This window comes from Orcinus orca, chromosome 2, assembly GCF_937001465.1.
Source record: "Orcinus orca chromosome 2, mOrcOrc1.1, whole genome shotgun sequence".
Lineage (NCBI taxonomy): Eukaryota > Metazoa > Chordata > Mammalia > Artiodactyla > Delphinidae > Orcinus > Orcinus orca.
Genome location: NC_064560.1, coordinates 87,571,530 through 87,592,068, shown reverse-complemented (window position 1 = coordinate 87,592,068; position 20,539 = coordinate 87,571,530). Strand labels below are relative to the sequence as shown.

General features: G+C 45.6%; 1 protein-coding gene across 2 annotated transcripts in view; it reads left to right on the top strand.

Moving 5' to 3' along the window:
- The window catches only part of THSD4 (thrombospondin type 1 domain containing 4), a 582,688-nt gene that overhangs the window by 555,132 nt on the left and 7,017 nt on the right, over window positions 1–20,539 (top strand). For both annotated transcript variants that reach the window (XM_033439983.2, XM_033439984.2), the window contains exons 12-17: window positions 6,252–6,381; window positions 7,337–7,541; window positions 8,128–8,301; window positions 9,951–10,124; window positions 15,749–15,928; window positions 20,305–20,449. In XM_033439983.2, the coding sequence (XP_033295874.2) occupies window positions 6,252–6,381; window positions 7,337–7,541; window positions 8,128–8,301; window positions 9,951–10,124; window positions 15,749–15,928; window positions 20,305–20,449 (1,008 nt within the window). The remainder of the gene's footprint in view (window positions 1–6,251; window positions 6,382–7,336; window positions 7,542–8,127; window positions 8,302–9,950; window positions 10,125–15,748; window positions 15,929–20,304; window positions 20,450–20,539) is intronic.

Genomic DNA, 20,539 nt, shown 5'->3' with positions numbered 1-20,539 from the left:
TATTGCCAACCAGAGAAGCTCACTCCAGCTTTGGTGTCCAGGGGATTTATTGGGGTTCAATCACATAGGCCTGTAGCTCCCACATTAGCTACTCAGCCTTTAGCACCCCAGAGGTCAAACTAATACAACATGGCCTAAGGCCTCAGGCATGCAAAGACAGGCATTCACAGAAATCACATTGTCGTCATAAACTAGCTTGTCAAACTGACAGCGCAACCCAAGATCTCTGGCATAGAAAAACTCTTAATCAGCAGAATATCCCAAGGGCTCTGAGGTTGTCTCCAGCCCTGGTCAAGGACCAGTCCTGAATACAGGTCTCTCTTTGGAATATGCAGGGTCTGAGCAACCCAGGCCTGCTGAGTTAACCCTTTCCCGCACAGTGTGTTCATTAATGATCAGAGAATACACTCACCTAGTTCAAGATTTACAAGCTGACGTACGAGTCAAGGTTGTGGAACACTTACACAAATGCCATTCAAAAGTCATTCTCAGGGCTTCCCTGGTGGCGCAGTGGTTGAGAGTCCGCCTGCCGATTTAGGGGACACGGGTTTGTGCCCCGGTCCGGGAGGATCCCACATCCCGCGGAGCGGCTGGGCCCGTGAGCCATGGCCGCTGAGCCTGCGCGTTCGGAGCCTGTGCTCCACAATGGAAGAGGCCGCAACAGTGAGAGGCCCGTATACCGCAAAAAAAAAACAAAAAAAAGTCATTCTCAGGGCTTCCCTGGTGGCGCCGTGGTTGAGAGTCCGCCTGCCGATGCAGGGGACACGGGTTCGTGCCCCGGTCCGGAAGGATCCCACATCCCGCGGAGCGGCTGGGCCCGTGAGCCATGGCCGCTGAGCCTGCGCGTCCGGAGCCTGTGCTCCACAATGGGAGGGGCCGCAACAGTGAGAGGCCCGCGTACCGCAAAAAAAAAAAAAAAAAAAAAAAAAAAAAAAAAGTCATTCTCAGATCTAAGGATTTCAGAAAAAAAGAATGCTTTGGGAGCTTGCAGTGTTAGTTAGCTAGCTTTTACACTCCACAACTCCATTCTTCCTCCTCAGTAAATTCTTAATCCTGTATTTGTCCCATTATCTTAAGACCAATCAACTCAGAACACCTGGAGCAAGGCTGTAGCCTAAAGAAGTAAGTTTATGCAGCAAAGGGGACCACACACCAGTGGGAGCATAGGGCATCTCTCCAACGGCAAAAAAAGATCCAGTAATATGATTTAGGGGGAAAGGTGGAGTCTAGGTGAAATTTAAATAAAGCAGGGTTGTGGACTTCCCTGGTGGCGCAGTGGTTAAGAATCCACCTGCCAATGCAAGGGATATGGGTTCGAGCCCTGGTCTGGGAAGATCCCACATGCCACAGAGCAACTAAGCCCGAGCGCCACAACTACTGAGCCTGCACTCTAGAGCCCGCGAGCCACAACTACAGAGCCCTCATGCCACAACTACTGAAGCCCGCCCGCCTAGAGCCCGTGCTCCACAACAAGAGAAGCCACTGCAGTGAGAAGCCTGCACACCACAACGAAGAGCAGCCCCCGCTCGCCGCAACTAGAGAAAGCCCGCGTGCAGCAACGAAGACCCAACGCAGCCAAAAATAAAATAAATAAATTTATAAAAATAAATAAATAAAGCAGCAGAGTTGTGATAGGCTTGAAGCAAAGCCTGGCTGTGTGTAAAAGGGTCAGTATCAGTCTGGACTGTGATGTGGACTCATGGTCCAGTGTCCTTGAACACTCAAAGGCAAGATAGATGTGGGATGTGGTGTCCAGAAACCCCTGACCTGATGTTCTGCACCTGGGCTGGAAATTGATGCTGCTTTTCTGTTCCAGGTGCCTTAGATCCTCATTGCAAGGATATGTATAACTGTGCAGTCATGATTTCCTTCATATACATGGTGATAGCCTCCTGCTTGTAGTAAAGTGCTATTTGTGACTGTAAAACACCTGTTCTTCGAGGGCAGGTTACCATAGAAACAGAGGCTGTATCCCTGAGGAGTTTCTGCAACTGGGAAACATACCTCCAGCGTATTGGTTTGGGGAATTTTTTTCCTTTTCTTCAAGAGACTTGCGTCTGAGAGTACAAAACTTGGAAACGATGGCAAAATCAACACATGGAAAAATCTTTCACAACCACCTTTAACGCTTTTATCTTTTTCATAAGAGTGCTGACTTAATGGCTTTTGAGGATCGAATTTAAGTCTTTGGTTCCTCTTGGGGTCTGGAGCCCTTCCTGCCTGGAATCTTTGCTGGTTCCATGATGGCTTCATAACTGGAGTGCTGATTTATGGAGGTTTTATTGTGCTTATACTTAATACTTGCGCAGAGAATGTGAACTGGAGAGTCATTGTGCCAACTTCTCTTATAAGCCTTATGAGGGAAAGTTAAATGCCTGTTAAGAGGCAGAAAGCTAGAGATAATTATGCATTAAGGCCAAAATCAGTTTAGTGAGGATCTGTCCATGACGCCATAGAGGTAAGCAGTGTGAAATGAAATGTACTTGACATAGGAGCCCAGGATCAAAAGTTTTTTGTTTTTTTTTTTTCCGGTACACGGGCCTCTCACTGCTGTGGCCTCTCCCGTTGCAGAGCACAGGCTCCCGACACGCAGGCTCAGCGGCCATGGCTCACGGGCCCAGCCGCTCCGCGGCATGTGGGATCCTCCCGGACCGGGGCACGAACCCGTGTCCCCTGCATCGGCAGGCGGACTCCCAACCACTGAGCCACCAGGGAAGCCCCCAGAAAGTATTTTGATAGTGCTGAAATAGTCTGCCATTTAGGTAGTGGTGTGATGCCTGCTAACTGAAAGAGATACACTCAGAACTAAGTGAGATCAGGTGAAAACAGATACACTCAGAACTAGGTGAAAACTAGGGGAAAGGATAAAGATTGTTGTCATGTGGTTTGATATCGAGGGTGGCATGTGTAGAAGAGTCTCCTCATTTCATGTCTTTAAAGACAGCCTGGCCCAGCCTTTCCAGTAGGATGAGATGTAGGCCTGTCTGGAGACCATAAGGCATTGCATTGTGGACACCGTGGGACAAGGACAAGAACATGTGCCATTTGCCACGCACCCTGCGTGCTGCTCACCCAGCCTTGTGTTCACTGGACTCATCCAGGTGGTCATTCAACAGTCTGTATCTGTTCTGTACCAGGCATGGTGGAGGGACCCCTTTGCTCCCTCTAAGGTTTGCTCCCAGCCAGCGATGGCCTCAGAGATGTCAGGGCAGGGAGGCAGTGTGGATGCACAAAACATTTAGCTCATCTCATGGTCGTCAGTGGTAGTGACAAGTGTGCCGTGACCACGAAATTCTGAGCCTGCCAGGGCTGTCCGTCTCTTTTCTGCACAACCCAAGTCCACTTGCCTCGTGATCTCATCATCTTCCCCACACAAACCCTCTCCCAAACTCTCCTCCAGCCCTTCCTGGCAACACTCACCAGACCACACATTTCTGTGCCTCGCAGATTAAAATTCCAGCATCATGATAGCATGATCACGGGGGGGAGCCCTGTCACTGGTGTACAAGAGAGGCCCATACTCTGTCCAGTGACTGCCCGGACCTCTGTTTATCTGGTCAAGCTCCTGGCTTGGCCCAGTTGATCCCTTACGTTCCAAGACTAGAGTTATTTAATTTTTTCTTTCTTCTTATTTTGTCCATCTCTCCACAATGCCTCACTGACCTCTACACGGTCCCCTGAATTCACTGACTTACCTCATTTAATGTCCACTGATTACCTGTGGTACAGTCCCCCCTCCAACGTAACATACTTCTGTTTAGATCAACACGTTGAACGTACAGCCCAACCAAACTGATCCCAGATTGTTCCTGCTACCTGAAGCCCAGCGAGCACCTGACCTCCCCACCCCATTCTTGCTGGCCAGCACTTAGAGGGCTAATTGTGTGGCATGCTTGGACAATGAAGAGGTGGCCAGATACCATTCTGAGTGATAGTCTCCCTTTCTGCAGAAATATAAACTGACCCAGAGAAAGAAACCTTTTCGGTCATTGGAGTCAAGAACTATAGATCTAGTGTTTTCCCACCATCGGAGACAGAAAGAGTACCTCTGAGTTTGTGTCCTTGGCTAAACGCTGGAACTGGACCAGGGGGAAGGCAGGCAGTGGCCAAAGTGCACACAGCCCCAAACAGGACCCATCTTTCCAAGGCACAGAGCATTCCTAGGGTAACTTGTATCCTTTCAGCTAAAGATACTCAATCCCCCCTCATTAGTGCCAAGCAGTTGGGGTAGTTACTTTGCCTTCCAAGCCACAAACGTGTAAGTAGAAAAGTTAAACCCACATGGTCTGATGGGAAAGGGATGGGCTGAATAATAAAATTTTTACTTAAGCTCTTATTAACTGTATCCCAATGAGTATCCTGGAAGCTGTGAACTGAATCTTATTCATCTTTGTAACTCAGCACAATGTCCTTAATGTTTGCTGAATTTCATTAAAAATCTCTGCTTAATGGAAGCAGATATGTTACCGGACAAAATTTAATTCCACAAAAGTTTATGCTTCCTATTAATTTTATAGCCAGTACTGCTTTTTTTTTAACATCTTTATTGGAGTATAATTGTTTTACAATGGTGTGTTAGTTTCTGCTGTATAACAAAGTGACTCAGCTATACATATACATACATCCCCATATCTCCTCCCTCTTGCGTCTCCCTCCCATCCTCCCTATCCCACCCCTCTAGGTGGTCACAAAGCACGGAGCTGATCTCCCTGTGCTATGCGTAGTACTGCTTTTTACTCAGCTAATAATTATGCTTAATTGGAACATTATTTTAAAATAATGGTCTCAAGTTATAGCTGCATTGTAAATGTTTACACCCATAGTAGTTTAAACAAACGATTGTTTCTGATTCAAAACTGTCTTACAAACTGTCATGTTTTTTACAAGAACTACCTTCTGGCTCGGTGTGTCCCACAAAATCAGCTTAAAGAAGCATTGGAACACTTCGTGGCTACTGAAATATTTAGAGACACATTCAAAGTTATCCCTCTAGTTACAATTAAAATTATAGCAAGTTGAAGTTGAGAAACTCTAAATGCCTGGCCAATTAGCAACAGAACTGAGACAAAGCTGTAGGCTAAATGCCCGTGTTCTACCCAGCAGGACTCAGCTACTGGCCTAGACTGGGGCCGGGGGTGGGTGGAGTGGGTGCACAGTCATTTATGAAAAAGCATCTTACACTCCAGACGCTCGGGTTGCGCCTTCCCCCAGTTACGGTTCTTTGTAAACACCCAGTAGTAATACTTCAGTGCTGCCACCAGGGGGTAGCAGAGAGAGAGAGAGGCAGGCCGAATTGAATCAGTTTTGGTTTTGTTTTTTCCAGTTGAGAGCTAGAAAATTTCACTGAACAAACTTTGACTGTTTCTCCAAAATAGATTATGCCTTATTAAGTATGAAACATGAGGTTGTGCATTTAAAACATACAAAAAAAACTTAGGCAGTCAGTATTTTTTTTTAGCAAAGTAACAAAAACAAATGTTAGACCGCTGATAAATATTCACTCAACAAACTTTTATGGAGCACTTACTCCCCTGCTGTACTGGGGTTACAGGGTTGAGCAAGCACCAGTCCTGTCCCCTAGAAACTCACCATCTCATAGGAGGCAGACATATACTCAAATAACCAAAATTCCACTGTATCAGTCCTTTACTGGGGGAATGTGTAAAATGATTTACAAAGGCGCAGCCAGCTGCTTTTCTAGCCTCTCTTGAATCTTCTTGCTTCTCTGCCCCAACCTGACTGTTGCTTCAACATACCTGGCTCTTGCAGGCCAGTTTGCCATGCACTTTTGTTCCAGTTCCGCGGCCTGGACAGAGCCCCCCTCCAAGACACACGTGTGCACAGCTATCCGAAACCAACCCTCTCTCTGCAAAACCCTCTCTCTTTCAGGTCTGCAGAAAACCTTCAAGAAGTTATTATTTGTGTTCATTTTATAATCATTCCCCTGCCTATCGATCTTTCTTGTTGTCTTGAACTCTTAGGGGAATTGTTTTTATCTGCCTCTGAACATGTTCAAACCATGTCCACAAATAGATTATAAGGCCTCTGAGGGCAGGAACTATTCCTGCTCTTCTTTGCCCCGGACGGTGCCTAGGAAAGCCCTTGTGCAGGAGCTGCGTGTAAACTCAGGAACGGAGGAGTGTGTGTGCATGAATCGTTCTGTCGCTGAGGCTTTTCTTCATCAGCATCCGGATCTCTGCGCATCTGCGTTCATAGCCCAGCATTAGAGTGTGTTCTCCTTGTCCCTGCAGGATCGCAGTACCCTATTTTTCGCTGCGTGAACAGAAACACTCACGAAGAGGTTCCTGAGAGCTACTGTGACTCGAGCATGAAGCCGACCCCGGAGGAGGAACCCTGCAACATCTTCCCTTGCCCAGCCTTGTAAGAGGGCCTCTGCCTGTTTTCAGCTCACTTCTAGTTGCTTGTGCATAGGACCCTAGTAGTAGATGTAATCTAATTTTTAAATCAGCCTACATCTGATTTAGAAACAGGAGACTTAGTCTGTGCATAAAATGCAATCTGTTTAGCAAGTGCACCTGGCTTTCAGGATTCACACAGGAGCTCACAGCCTTTAACTGCTCAGCACACTCCCAGGAAGCCTTTGGTGAACTGGAGAAATTAGGTTTTAGCTGGCAAGGAAAACAAAGAAGGGAGCAAGGAGTTACAATCCAGTGCAGTCAGTGCTCAGGCGAGCTGTGTACAGAGAGAGACTAATGTAAGTCACAAATACATCTGCTTGGGGAGTGTCTCAGGAGAGGTCTTGGTTCAGTTATTGAATAATAAATAGGACACTTTTAGAAGAACAAGGAGGGAAAGCCCTAAAAGTGGTCAAAACATAATTCTCAAACTAATAAGAACATAATTCTCATCCGAAGACATAGTGCCCATGTGCCGATGTCTTATTTAAGGAAATGACAAAGCAGGATAACAGAGGAGAATATGTGAAACTGATATGTAAATAGTTCATGAAAAATAACAAAGGTTGGAAGAAGATTTCTAAGTTAGTTCCAAAGTGGGTTAATGTTCTACAGGGTAATAAAACTCATCTTTGGAGTTATTTTTCTGACTAGATAAAAATCTTTTGTACCTTCTTGGTTTTCTATAATTTTACGGAATCTGGGCCCTAATCACTGGGAAAGAGAATATGGAACAGAGCCACATTCTTTATGGAGTCAGACGGCCTTAGGCAGACTGCCAGGCACTGCTCTGGGCTGGGGATCACCCATAACAATTCTGACGCTTCTTTGTAAGTTGGCTTGGCCAACTTCTGTGTAAGATGCTCTCTTCCTGTTGACTGAAGTGACCGGTCCCTCTCGATCTCTCGTTCCTGAGCTAGCTGGGACATCGGGGAGTGGTCTGAGTGCAGCAAAACCTGTGGCCTGGGCATGCAGCACCGCCAGGTTCTGTGTCGCCAGGTGTATGCCAACCGCAGCCTGACGGTGCAACCCTACCGCTGCCAGCACCTGGAGAAGCCCGAGACCACCAGCACCTGCCAGCTCAAGATCTGCAGCGAGTGGCAGATCCGGACGGACTGGACCTCGGTACGCAGCAGGCCAGCCTGCTCTGGAGCTCCCCCTCCAAGACCTACCGCCACCCTCCTGCCTCCCCACTCCAAGACCTGATGTGGGAGAACCCTGGATTCTCCAGGAGGACCCGTCCTGTGGGGTTCTGGAAGGACTATTCTGCAAACCATAGGATGTGCCGATAGGGCCATCCTGTCATCCTGATAGACTTAAGGGCCAACTTTCAGGGTGAGCCCATGGCAGCCGTGTGCACACAGGTGACCTCTCTCTCCTGTGTCACGGTAGAGTGAAGGCTGGCAAAGGCTGCTAGAGCCAACTCCTCCTTCCAATCGTGCTCTCCCATTTTATAGATGGCAAAACTGAGGCCCAGAGGATCAAAGTAGGCGAGACATCCAAGGTGATCTTAGAGAGAAGGCGTGTGATGTTTTCAGGCTGGGATCCTCCCCAGGTAGCATCGCTTGAGAGGGGACCCGGCAACCCAGGGGTCTCGCCCCACCCCGTCCTCTGCTCAGGTGGCGGGTAACGAGGACGAGGGCACCCTGACCAGAGGGAACCTCAGAGCTGGCACTGCCCGGTGCGCTGATGTGCGCTTGCTGTGTTTTAGTGCTCGGTGCCCTGCGGAGTGGGGCAGAGGACCCGCGATGTGAAGTGTGTGAGTAACATCGGGGACGTGGTCGATGACGAGGAATGCAACATGAAACTCCGGCCCAACGACATTGAGAACTGCGACATGGGACCCTGCGCCAAGAGCTGGTTCCTGACGGAGTGGAGCGAGAGGGTGAGCGTGCCGGACGGCGGGCGGGTGGGACCAAGGCTGCTGGTCTGATGGGCAGGAGCCATGCATCACGACATGCCCCAAACCACACAGAGACGAATCCCTAGCTTGGAATCCCAAAGGTGATTTCTGACTTTGTGGAAAAACCCAGAGGTGAACTACTGTAGGCTTTCTATCCTTCTATGAAGACTGATGGCCTCCAAGATCGAGATGTGGGTATGAAAGAATTCATTTAATTCTCCTTACACGTCACACGAATATTAAATAATGAAATTCTAAATAAAGCGAGGGATTACATCACAACTTTCCTACATCTTGGTCATGCCTGGCATAGAACAGGCACTCAGCAAATGACAGGCCCCCTTCCCTGCTTCTTACAGACTCAAAACCAATCCCACCATTCCCCTCCCCAGTAGCGCAGCCGCCTTAGGGTCCCTGGTGTCAGGTGTCAAGGATGAACTCCAAGGTGTATATAGTTCATCATTAGCCCACCAGTTACCTGTGTACGAGGGAAGCCATTAAGAAATTGAATTCATCTATCAAAGACAAAAATAAGAGTTATATCAGAAGAGAGAGGGATTCTGGGGTTGGATGGTGGTGTTGGTCACACAACAATGTGAATGTACTTAATGCCGCTGACTTGTACTCTTAAAAAATGAGTAATATGGTAAATTTTATGTTATGCGTATTTTACCATAATTTTAAAAAATGTTAGGGAAAAATACTAAGCAAAATTCGAGGATGTACGCTGGGGTGAAGGAGCGAGCGGGGAAGGAGATAAGGAGTTTTGCCTGCCTTTTCTTGTGGAAGATGTTGATTGGCTGGCAGTAGGCATATTCTGACCAGCGCAGCTGGACTGCTCATCAGATGAACAGTTTCTCGGTTTCTGGATTCTTCAGAAGACCTTGGAGGTTTAACTGGGATGGAGACATTAGTGGCTGCCTCTGTCCTTAGTGCCTCCCTCCCAATTAGGCCAGGTCTGCACCATTTCCCTTAGCAGAATCCCTCAGGGTGCTTCCAAACTGTAATGTGCCTACAAATCCCTGGAAACCTTGTTACAGTGCAGACTCTGAGTCATCCTGCCAGGCATGTGTCCCTGTACCAGCTGTCCAGATGAGCATGGGTCACACAGATAGCAGGGATATTAACACTGATGTGTCCAGTTCCCAGGCCCAGCTCTCCCTTTATATCAGGCCACCTCCCAATACTCCCATAGCTGTGGCCCTCGGGGACTGGAGCCATCTGCCTTAGTATCAGGCAGCAATGTCTTGTGACAGACTTCCGCCGTCCCTTCCCAGACCAGTCCAGACTCAGCTACTAGCAGGCAGATGGTGTGCCCGCGTTTTCGCGCCCTCACTCTTCTGCTGCTGAATAGATTTTCGAAATCGAAAGCCAAAACAGTAGTCTGACAAGTGTAAGTGTGTTCATCACAGCCGTGGGACGGGCTATTTGGAAAGAAGACTGTCCCTGAAAATCTAGGACAGGGTACCATACTGATATCCCGTAATGGAGGAAAGCGCGCCTGACAAGTGGTCAGAGGTTTCCAGGGGAAAGAGGTGGTAGGGAAACGCGGTGTCGTTCGCATCCTCTGAGAGTGGCTTCAGAACCTGCGGGGAGGCCTCCCCCCTAAGGCGCCCCTTGCTGTCTCGCAGTGCTCGGCAGAGTGTGGGGCTGGAGTGCGGACACGCTCGGTGGTGTGCATGACCAACCATGTCAGCAGCCTGCCGCTGGAGGGCTGCGGGAACAACCGGCCAGTGGAGGCCACCCCGTGTGACAACGGGCCCTGCACGGGCGAGGTGGAGTGGTTTGCGGGAAGCTGGAGTCAGGTGAGTGGCCGGAACCGGGTATGTCTGTCCGTCCCCTGACCTGTTTCTGGGTCAGGGTATAGGGCTCGGTGTATCCCAGGGGTGCCGGGTGGGTCTGCACCCCAGCTGTGCTACCCATGACCCTGGAGAAGCTACTTATGCTCTTGGAGCCTCATTCTGTCAACAGTAGTTATTCCTGATTAATTTGTGAAGACCCTCTCTCCAAACAAGGTCAGATGCTGAGGTACGGAGGTTAGGATTTAAACATATGAACTCTTGGCGGACACAGTTCAACCCATAACTAGTATATAGTTCTGTCATTATTGACAAACATTACTGTCGTGTTACTACCACCACGATCAAGATATAGAACAGTTCCATTGCCCACCAAAATTCTCCTGTGCCTTTGTGGTCAACTTTTTCCTTCAAACCTGGCACCTGGCATCCACTCGTCTGTTTCTGTCCTCATAATTTTGCATTTTCCAAAATTTCATATTACTGTATATAACAGTATGTAGCCTTTTGAGTCAGCTTCCTTTTGCTTATATGTAATACACATGCGTTTGAGATTTATTCACATTGTTCCATACATCAATAGTTCATTAGGTTTGTGGCTGAGTAGTGTTCCATTGTATGGGCATACTACACTTGTTGATTCCCAAGTTGAGGGACACTTCAGTGTTTGGTGATTTTGAATAAAGCCATTTTAACTTTCATGTACAGTTTTTTATGGGTGCATAAGTTTTCATTTCACCTGGGTCAATGCCTAGGAGTGGAATTGCTGAGTTGTGTAGTAAATGGTTTTTTAATTTAATACAGAGCTCCAAGCTCTTCCAGAGTGGCTGTACCCTTTTGTATTCCTGTGAGTAATGTCTAAAAGTTCCAGTTCCTCTGTATCATCAGATCATGGTATTGTCTGAGTTGTTTTTGTTTTTGTTTCTTTTTTGCCATTTTAACAGATATTGGTGATATCTCAAAAAAAAAAAAACCAGGAGTTATTGAGCACCTACTATGTGCTCTTCTCTCTAAGCCCTTAGGATACATCATTGAGCAAAACAAATATCCCTGCCCTCAGGAAGCTTATGGTCCAGCATGGTTTCCTTGTCTACAAAATGCCAATAATGAAGCACATTATGAGGTTATTTTTAGAAGAAATGAAGTAATGTGTACAAAGTATGTAGTGCAGTGCCTGACATACAATAAACACACAATAAATTGTAGCTTCTAGCGCTATTATTGTTAATAAAGTCAGCTGTGTCTGTATTTGAGTGTCAAAAGCAGAAATAGATATGATCCAGCAGTCCCACTTCTGGGTATATATACAAAAGAAAGAAAATCATTATCTGGGAGAGATATCTGCACTGCCCAGCCCCCCGCCATGTTCATAGTATTGTTCACAATAGCCAAGGTATGGAAATAATCTAAGTGTCTGTCGACAGATGAATGATAAAGAAAATGTGGTATTTGTTCATCATGGAATATTATTCAGCCTTTAAAAAGGAAGGAAATCCTACCATTAGCAACAACATGGATGGACTTGGAGGGCATTATGCTAAGTGAAATAAACCAGACACAGAAAAGCAAATACTGCATGGTATCACTATATGTGATATCTGAAAAAAAAGTCAAACTCAGGAAAACAGAGTTGAATGATGGTTGCCAGGGGCTGGGGGTGGGGGATATAGGAAGAGGTTGGTAAAGGGTTCAAACTTTCAGTTATAAGATGAATAAGTTCTGGGGATCTAATGTATAACATGGTGACTATAGTAGATAATACTGTATTGTATACTGAAATTTACTAAGCGAGTAGAACTTAAGTGTTGTCACGTATACACACAAAAAAGGTAAATATGCTAAGTGATGGATGTGTTAACTTGACTGTAAGAATCCTTTCGCAGTGCACATGTATACCATACCATCGTGTGCATACTTTCAATATATTACAATTTTATTTGTCAGTTATATCTCAACAAAGCTGGGGGAACGACGCAGAAACAGAAAAAGTTAAGTTTGTTCATTATGAAGAACCAATAATACCAAAAGCCTCAAAAAAGTAACTTAATTGATTAATTAATTTTTCCTTAGGGTTCCAAAATTGAACATGAACCCCCTAAAATCATTCCCTCTTTGCCCCGTTATGATTACCATCAGTATTTTGAGTTCTCGGGCCATTTAGTATTTGGCTCCCGGGGCTGGTTCTCCAAAGACTTTCTGGCTGATGACCATGATTTACACATTATCTGGACCTCTGGCTCCATACAGAATTTTATTTCTTTTAAGTAGCTTTAAAAACAGACCCTGAAAAGAAATGGACTGCCTTGTCCTTGTAAATCAACACAACCCCTTTGGAAAGCAGTTTGGCAATAAAAGTCAAGAACCATAAAAATGTTCATTTGCCTTCACCCAGTCACCCCACTCCTGGGGATTCATTTTAAGGAAATAATTAGCAGGAGAAAAAAAAGTTTTTCAACAGAGATGTTCACGATAGCGTGATGGTTAGGGATATTATGGTATATCGTAACTCATTAAGATACGTAACAAGAACAATGATAATTAGGAAGATGTGGGAAATACATATAATATAAAGGCAAGTGAAAAACAGAATAGGAAAGTATATGAACCCTATCTCAACCACTTCAAAGTATAGTTTTTTATATAAACAACATGGGCAAGTGTTTTCTTCTCAAATTTCCTTAATATTTTTATAATACAAAGTGTAAAATATTTAAAAATTCAGAAAAGAAAGAATTCAAGTACTTCCAGTGCTACCCAAGTCGGTATCAGAGTTAGACATACTTGATAACAGATCCCAGTTCTGCATCGCCTTAGTTCTCTGAGTTGGGGCAGGTAATTTAACCTCTCTGAGCCTGTTTCCTCATCCAAATATGAGGATAATGATATCAAGTTTTTAGAGTTGCTATTGGGTTTTCATTAGACACTGTATATAAAAGGGTAATTGCTGAGCTTCCCTGGTGGCGCGGTGGTTGAGAGTCCGCCTGCCGATGCAGGGGACATGGGTTCATGTCCCGGTCCGGGAAGATCCCACATGCCACAGAGCGGCTGGGCCCGTGAGCCATGGCCGCTGAGCCTGCACGTCCGGAGCCTGTGCTCTGCAATGGGAGAGGCCACAACAGTGAGAGGCCCGCGTACCACAAAAAATAATAATAATAATAATAATAAAGAAATAAAAATAAAAGGGTCATTGCTTAGGATGTGGGGAGTACTTAATAAATATTAGTTCCCTTTCTCCATGTTTATTATTTTTTCTGCCAGTGTTTCTATCTCATTGTTGGTAGCAAAACACCTAGGATCTACACCCCAAAGATAATTCAGAAGCAGACTGTGTATGGGACACTAATTACACCAAGTATTCATGGAAACTGAGACAATGGGAAGAGTCCTGTGTGAAATCGTAATACTGGATCATAACAGCCTTCACTCAGAGAAGATAAACAGTGCAGTTCGACTCACACGTCCACCAATGTCTGAGGAAGAAGAAAGGGGAGCAGGATTCAGGTCTTTTTTTGTGTGTGTGTGGTACGCGGGCCTCTCACTGTTGTGGCCTCTCCCGTTGCGGAGCACAGGCTCCGGACACGCAGGCCCAGCGGACATGGCCCACGGGCCCAGCCGCTCCGCGGCATGTGGGATCCTCCCGGACCGGGGCACGAACCCGCGTCCCCTGCATCGGCAGGCAGACTCTCAACCACTGCGCCACCAGGGAAGCCCGATTCAGGTCTTTTTGACCTGTGGGTGTCCTATTGACTCCAGACCTACTCAGAGAACTGAGAGTCGCATGAATCCTGGTGAAGGCAGCATTTATCTCTGCTAAGATTAGAAACATGGGATTTATTGCCTGTCATCCAAAGGGTCAGGACATGATTGATTGTGGACAAGGTTTTCGTTCTGAATTTATAAGACTATCAGAGCCTGCTGGCACCTCCCTGCCCTGGGAATTTGATATTATCCCCAAAGAAAATGAAATAGAGCATGCTTATGTGTTGAAAGAAAGTCTTAAACATTAACTGACTTCAGGATATAAAAATAAATGTTCCTTCCAGACACGTGGTTTGAATGAGAGTTGGCCTCTTGAACACCCCACTGGCCCGGTCACAGTGATTAGTCCAGGATGGACATGTGACCCAAACCGAGCCAAATGGAGTCCTTTCCTGGGACTTTTCACGTGGACTTAGGGGAAGAGACTCCCTGGGAAGTTGTGAGCACAGGTGCTAGCAGTGGTCCTGTTGAGGCCGGTGGAGAAGCCAGCCCAAGAGAATGAGACCTGTCAGGCTTGGGGAGTCTTTTTCTACTCTGGAGACAAAGTAGCCCAACTCTTATTCCTAAGATATTCCACCAGGTCTATTATTCATGCGCAGATGCTTTCTTTCTTCCCTGTCAATTCTGGGTTTACTTCACCCTTAGATTGTCTTAGTTCTTGCGGGGGACTGGGGGGGATGGTTCTTTCACAGTCTTTAGCTATTAAGAGCAGCCTTCTTGTCTGCCCCTGTGTCTGGATCACATTTACTCTCTAACATCTGAGCAGACAGTCTCAAAACTAAGAAGCCTTGTAGTTTTCTGGATGTCTGTGAAGATGGAAGAAAGAAGGCACAAAGTGGAAATTGCTGATGGAGATGTTTACTATGCCCTGTGTGAATAATCCATTGTCTGTTGCCTTGGGTTTGGGGTACTTTTGCTGGGTAGTGACGTGGGTTTTTCCACTCTGTTTTTATTTCACCATGTGCCTGCATACAGCAGCAAGGATAATATTGAGTTTCAGCTGTAGACATGTTTACAGGCTATTCATAAAGGCAAGAGCTTCTTTAAAGTCTTTAAAAGTATATAGATCACAGCTTGTAAAATTTTCTAATCAAAAGGTATTAAGAGTATACCAAACATAAATAAAAAACATTTTACAAAGTAATAGATACTAAATGGAATAACTTATAGGCGGTTACATGCATCGTATTTCCATAACCTAACACAATGAACCAAGACGTGTCATTATCTGACTGGCTTCTTCGTGGCCGCAACCGCAGCAAGCTTCAGCTCCAAGTAAGAAGCCAGGGGATTGGACTCCGCGGACAAAGCCTTCCTGCTGGCTGCCCTGTTGGGAGCGGAGGGCTGACCAGGGGACATTGTCCCAAGCCTGTGGTCTTCTCAGCTTTGTGTGTCCCAAAGAATTTTAATGTAGCCCTTCATCCAGAGGCATGCAGACTCTGGGAAATGAAATCATTCCCAGTTCCCTCCCCTAAAAGACCAGCAGATAAACTAGAATGTTAGTTCATTGTTTTACAGTGAGAGGTGTCAGGAGTCTACCAGACAAAACCAAACTGACTGGCTGGTATGTTCTGTGGGAAAGCCTACGGGACACTATCTCACTCACATTTCACTGAGGGTGCCAGGATCTCAGCAGCCAGCATCCTCGAGCTGTGAGAACTCAGGGCACCCACTCTCCATTCCAGACACAGATGTGTTAGGAAAACTGGAATCTGTGTGCAACTTTTCCTCCAGAAGTGTTTTCCGGGCACCCTCGGGCTCTTCCTCACTGAATCAATGATGGTAAGCTCTGGTAAACATCGCTCAATGGATGGCAGTTCTCGTCCCCTTTCCATCACGTGGCACCCATCTTTCTCTGCTTCTTTCTCCAGTGTTCCATCGAGTGTGGGAGCGGGACCCAACAGAGGGAGGTGATTTGTGTTAGGAAGAACGCTGACACCTTTGAAGTGCTGAAACCCTATGAATGTTCCTTCCTGGAGAGACCCCCCAGCCAGCAATCCTGCCACCTCAAGCCCTGCGGAGCCAAATGGTTTAACACAGAATGGAGCATGGTAAGTCCCGGTGCTTTTGGTAGAGGTTGTGTTAGTACATCATTATGCTTCCCCCTCCCCCCCCACTGTTCAGCCACCTACTGGGTACCAGGCACTGGGCTCAGCCCTCGAGTAGATTCCCTGCAGCAATCAGCTCTACTTGGTCACAGCCAGGGTGCCCTGGACTCAGCCTGCTTGGCGGGGAGTGGGGAGCCTGAGACTGGGACAATCTTGATTTCTAAACTATAGAGGCCATAAAATAGTGACTCTCAAATTTTTGTGTGCATAAGAATCAGAGGGGATCTGTTTGAAATGGCCGATTCTGGGTCCAACGTGGCCAAGGAATTTGCTCCTTAGGTGAGTTGGCTACAGGTGTAACCAACATTTTGAGAAATACTGCTGCAGAAGTTTGATGGCTGAAAGGATTCAGGGATGCTGTTGAGAATACATCATGAAGTGATCTTGCTATAAATCCCACTGGAGGAATTTCTGTCAGGCCTCCATACCTGTGTGTGTGTGTGTGTGTGTGTGTGTGTGTGTGTGTGTGTTGTACACTTTTTTAAAAATCCTATAGACAATATGGATTATGGGACTGATCCTATTTTTCTCTTTGAATTGGCTACTAGGAAACTCAGAGCCAAAACTGTGGCCCATCTCTGAGAGAGAGTTTATCAGAATATACAAAGTGACTTATAGGTGCTAATGTTCTCTGGCTTCTCTTTCTCTTTCCTACTTTTATCTTCTTTTTACCCCAGTTTCCTCACTTATTTTTTGTCTTGTGGCCCTCTTACGTATTTCTTAAGCCATCTCAAATCCTTTTTTGTACGGAAGGAGGGTAAATGAAGAAAGACAGAGCTACAGAGAGACAGAGTGAATAGAGAACTAGGTTAGTAAGGAATGAAATGGAAAAGGATGGAAACAGTGATAAAGTTCTTTTTTTTTTTCAAGTGAAAGAGTTTATTGTTAAGAAACTTCCTAAAACAGAAAAATTCCTGAGGTCATCGTTCCCAGTGACCATTTCACATGACTTGGACACAAGGGGGCCAGTGTTCGTTCTGCTTTTTGTCAGGGAAGATCGTCAAGCAGTGGCTGTAGGTGACTCCAGAGTAGAGGCCAGAGCCTTCCTCAAAATCATTCAAAGGTGATCAAAGGGATTTTCTTATAAAATATGTGGATAAAAGCTGAGAATTCTGTTTTCAGACAGTGTATGACAGCCATTTGGGTATGTGGTGAACCACACCTTGGGTGCAAATGCGAATAAAGGAGGTGTTGAGTTTCAAAGATGTTTTGCCAACTTCTGGGAAATACCATTTTATTATTTTGATATTGACCAAGGCCCTTGAGAAAGCAGGAACAGATCACTATTTTCTTCTACCATTCTGCTTAGAGAGTCTAGAAAGGGCCAAACTCACCAGGCCACGTCAAAGGCCACCAACTCCAAAGACACCTGCCTTGCCTGGGAACAACCTAGACGTCCCTCAGCAGGTCAGTGGATAAACAAAATGCAGTGCGTCCAAACAATGGGGTACCACTCAGCAGCAAGAACGAATGAACTGATACCTCCCACGACTTGGAGGAAATTCAGATGCATTTTGCTAAATGAAAGAAAGAGCCCCCCCAAAACTGTATGTTGTATGATTACATTTACATAATATTCTGTAAAAGGAAAAACTATAGGCACAGAGACCAGATCAGTGATTGCCAGAGGATGGAGCAGGGTGAATCTCACTACAAAGGGACAACACAAGAGGATTCGTTGTGTGTGATGAAAGTTCTGTCTTGTTTGCAGTGGGAGATACATGACTCTCTGAATTTGTCAAAACTCAGAACTGTGCACCACAAAAACTGAATTTTTCTGCATGTAAATTTAAAAATAAATAAGTGAACTGAAACTAATATGAAATATATAGTTACTATAGTAGCAAAGATGATGGAAGCAAGACATTTTTTAATTTACCTTGTTTTATAAATTTTGAGTTTGGAACTAAGTAAATATTTTATATAATTATAAAACAGGGACTTCCCTGGTGGTGCAGTGGTTAAGAATCCTCCTGCCAACGCAGGGGACACAGGTTCGAGCCCTAGTCCAGGAGGATGCCACATGCCGCAGAGCAGCTAAGCCCGTGCGCCACAACTACTGAGCCTGCGCTCTAGAGCCCACGTGCCACAACTACTGAAGCCCACGTGCCTAGAGCCCATGCTCCACAGCAAGAGAAGCCACCGCAATGAGAAGCCCACGCACCACAATGAAGAGTAGCCCCTGCTCGCCACAACTAAAGAAAGCCCACGCACAGCAACGAAGACCCAACACAGCCAAAAAAAAAAAATTTTTTAACAAAATTATTCTTTTAAAAAAATAAATCCCTAAAAATGGAAAATGCAATGAAACAAATTAACCTAAATATGTATGCAGTTGGTGGCATCAGCACCCTTGCATGTGGCTGTAAACCATAGTAATTTGACTATCCATCCCTAAGGACAAAAAGGACTGCAGAAAAATGTTTGTAGTGTTTGCAATAATCACATTTTTAGTGATAGCTGGTGTCCTGTGTTCTGAGATGATTGGTTGTATAATGGGTGATAACGTAAATGAATAATCTACTTTATGGTACTGTGATAATATATGTACCAGTAAATATGCTAGTGTGATAGGAGAGCTCTATTATCCCCAGTATCCTTGAGAAATAGGATTCTCAACTTAGGAGAAAGAAGATACAGACCAAAAGTAGAAGAGATTTAAGTGAAAATCCTGTTGTCCTGAATTTGACTTAGAAATATCAGTATGAACTCACAAATTAATTTATCTTAATTTTTCCCTGTTTTATCCACTGAAAGAGCCTGGAAACAATGACCAACCCAGTAGCAAACGGCATACCTATCCTCCAGAATACGGTTTCAAAATGCCACTCGCCACTAAAAGGAACCAAGAATTCTTAGAGAAAGGGCTGATTCCAGGTCTGTGACTGTTATAGGTATGAATTAGATCGGGATGTCTTTTCATACCAGGTAGCAAGGAGATTCTCAAAGACGAGTTCATGTCCAAAGGGCTCAAGAACCAACTTTTGGGCTCCTGATAGCCATTGATGGGGCATCAGTGAGCATCAGTAAAAATAATAACTACCGGGCTTCCCTGGTGGTGCAGTGGTTGAGAGTCCGCCTGCCGATGCAGGGGACACGGGTTCGTGCCCCGGTCTGTGAAGATCCCACATGCCGCAGAGCGGCTGGGCCCGTGAGCCATGGCTGCTGAGCCTGCGCGTCCGGAGCCTGTGATCCGCAACGGGAGAGGCCACAACAGTGAGAGGCCCGCGTACCGCAAACAAACAAACAAAAAATAATAATAACTACCATGGATTTAATGAAATACATCACATATGTTTAAATCCATCCATCTATAATAAGTTTGTAATGATAAAAAAAACTAATTAGAGGTTCCACCATTGGAGGATGCTAGGGGAACCAACTCATTATTCTGAAAACTGATAAATAAAAGAAAATAGTCAAGAATTTACCCTGTCTCTCCTAAACAAGCCATACCACTGTGTAACCAGAGAGTAAATATATGTGAGGAAGGGGTAGGGATTCTTTAGATTCTCAGCTTATAAAAGAAGAAGAGGTGTTAGGATATTATCACCATTTTTCAACCCCACATGAACTAATGGATCTGCTCACCAGTGGCTGCTGGCCCCCTCCAAAGAGAGACAACCATACACATCCTATGAAGCAGTCTCACCACAAAAAATCAAATCTGCACCTGTTAAGGCCTCTTCTGGATCCAGTTTCCAATTTGCAGGAAATGCGGAAGACAGAGGAACATGTCAAACAGTACCATGGGGATGCAGTCAGCAAAATCCTGACTATGGGAAACTCTACAGGACAAATGACTCAGTTCCTCCAACAAATAAAGTAAAAGGGGGAAGAAACACCGGGGAGGGGAACCCGTGGATTAAGGGTCGTAAAAGGCACGTCAACCAGCTGCAATATACAGACCTGATCCCCCCCAAAAAAACTCTGTTAAAAAAATTGAGATTCACAAGGCAAATGGAAATAGGAACGCTGAATATATCTTTGAAGATAAGGAACTATTGTTGATTTCTAGGTGTAATAATGGTATCGTGGTAATTTTTTAAGAGTCTTTGTTTTTTAGAGCTACAGACAGAAATATTATGGAAGAAGTGATATGATATCTAGATTTGCTTCAAAATAATGGACCTGGGTGGGTACCGACGAGACGTGGCTAGCCATGAGTGGATGCGTGTTGAAGCTGGTTGCTAGGTGCAGGGGAGTTTAATACTCTGTCTCCTTTGGTAGATGTCTGAAATTTTCTAATATCTGTCTTCTCCCGTGTGCTGAGCTAATGGGCTATCAAGAAATCTAACTTTCTTCCTTTCCCCGGGCAGTGTTCCAAGAGCTGCCAGGGCGGCTTCCGCGTCCGGGAAGTGCGCTGTCTGTCTGATGAGATGACCCTCAGTAATCTCTGTGACCCTCAGTTGAAACCAGAAGAGAAAGAATCTTGTAACCCTCAGGACTGCGTCCCTGAAGTTGGTAAGTAGGGGGAGTAAAATATTCATCTTTCTTAAGCTCCGTCCTGTTCTCTGGTATGAAAATGCCAGATTCATCTCGGTCTCTCTGAGA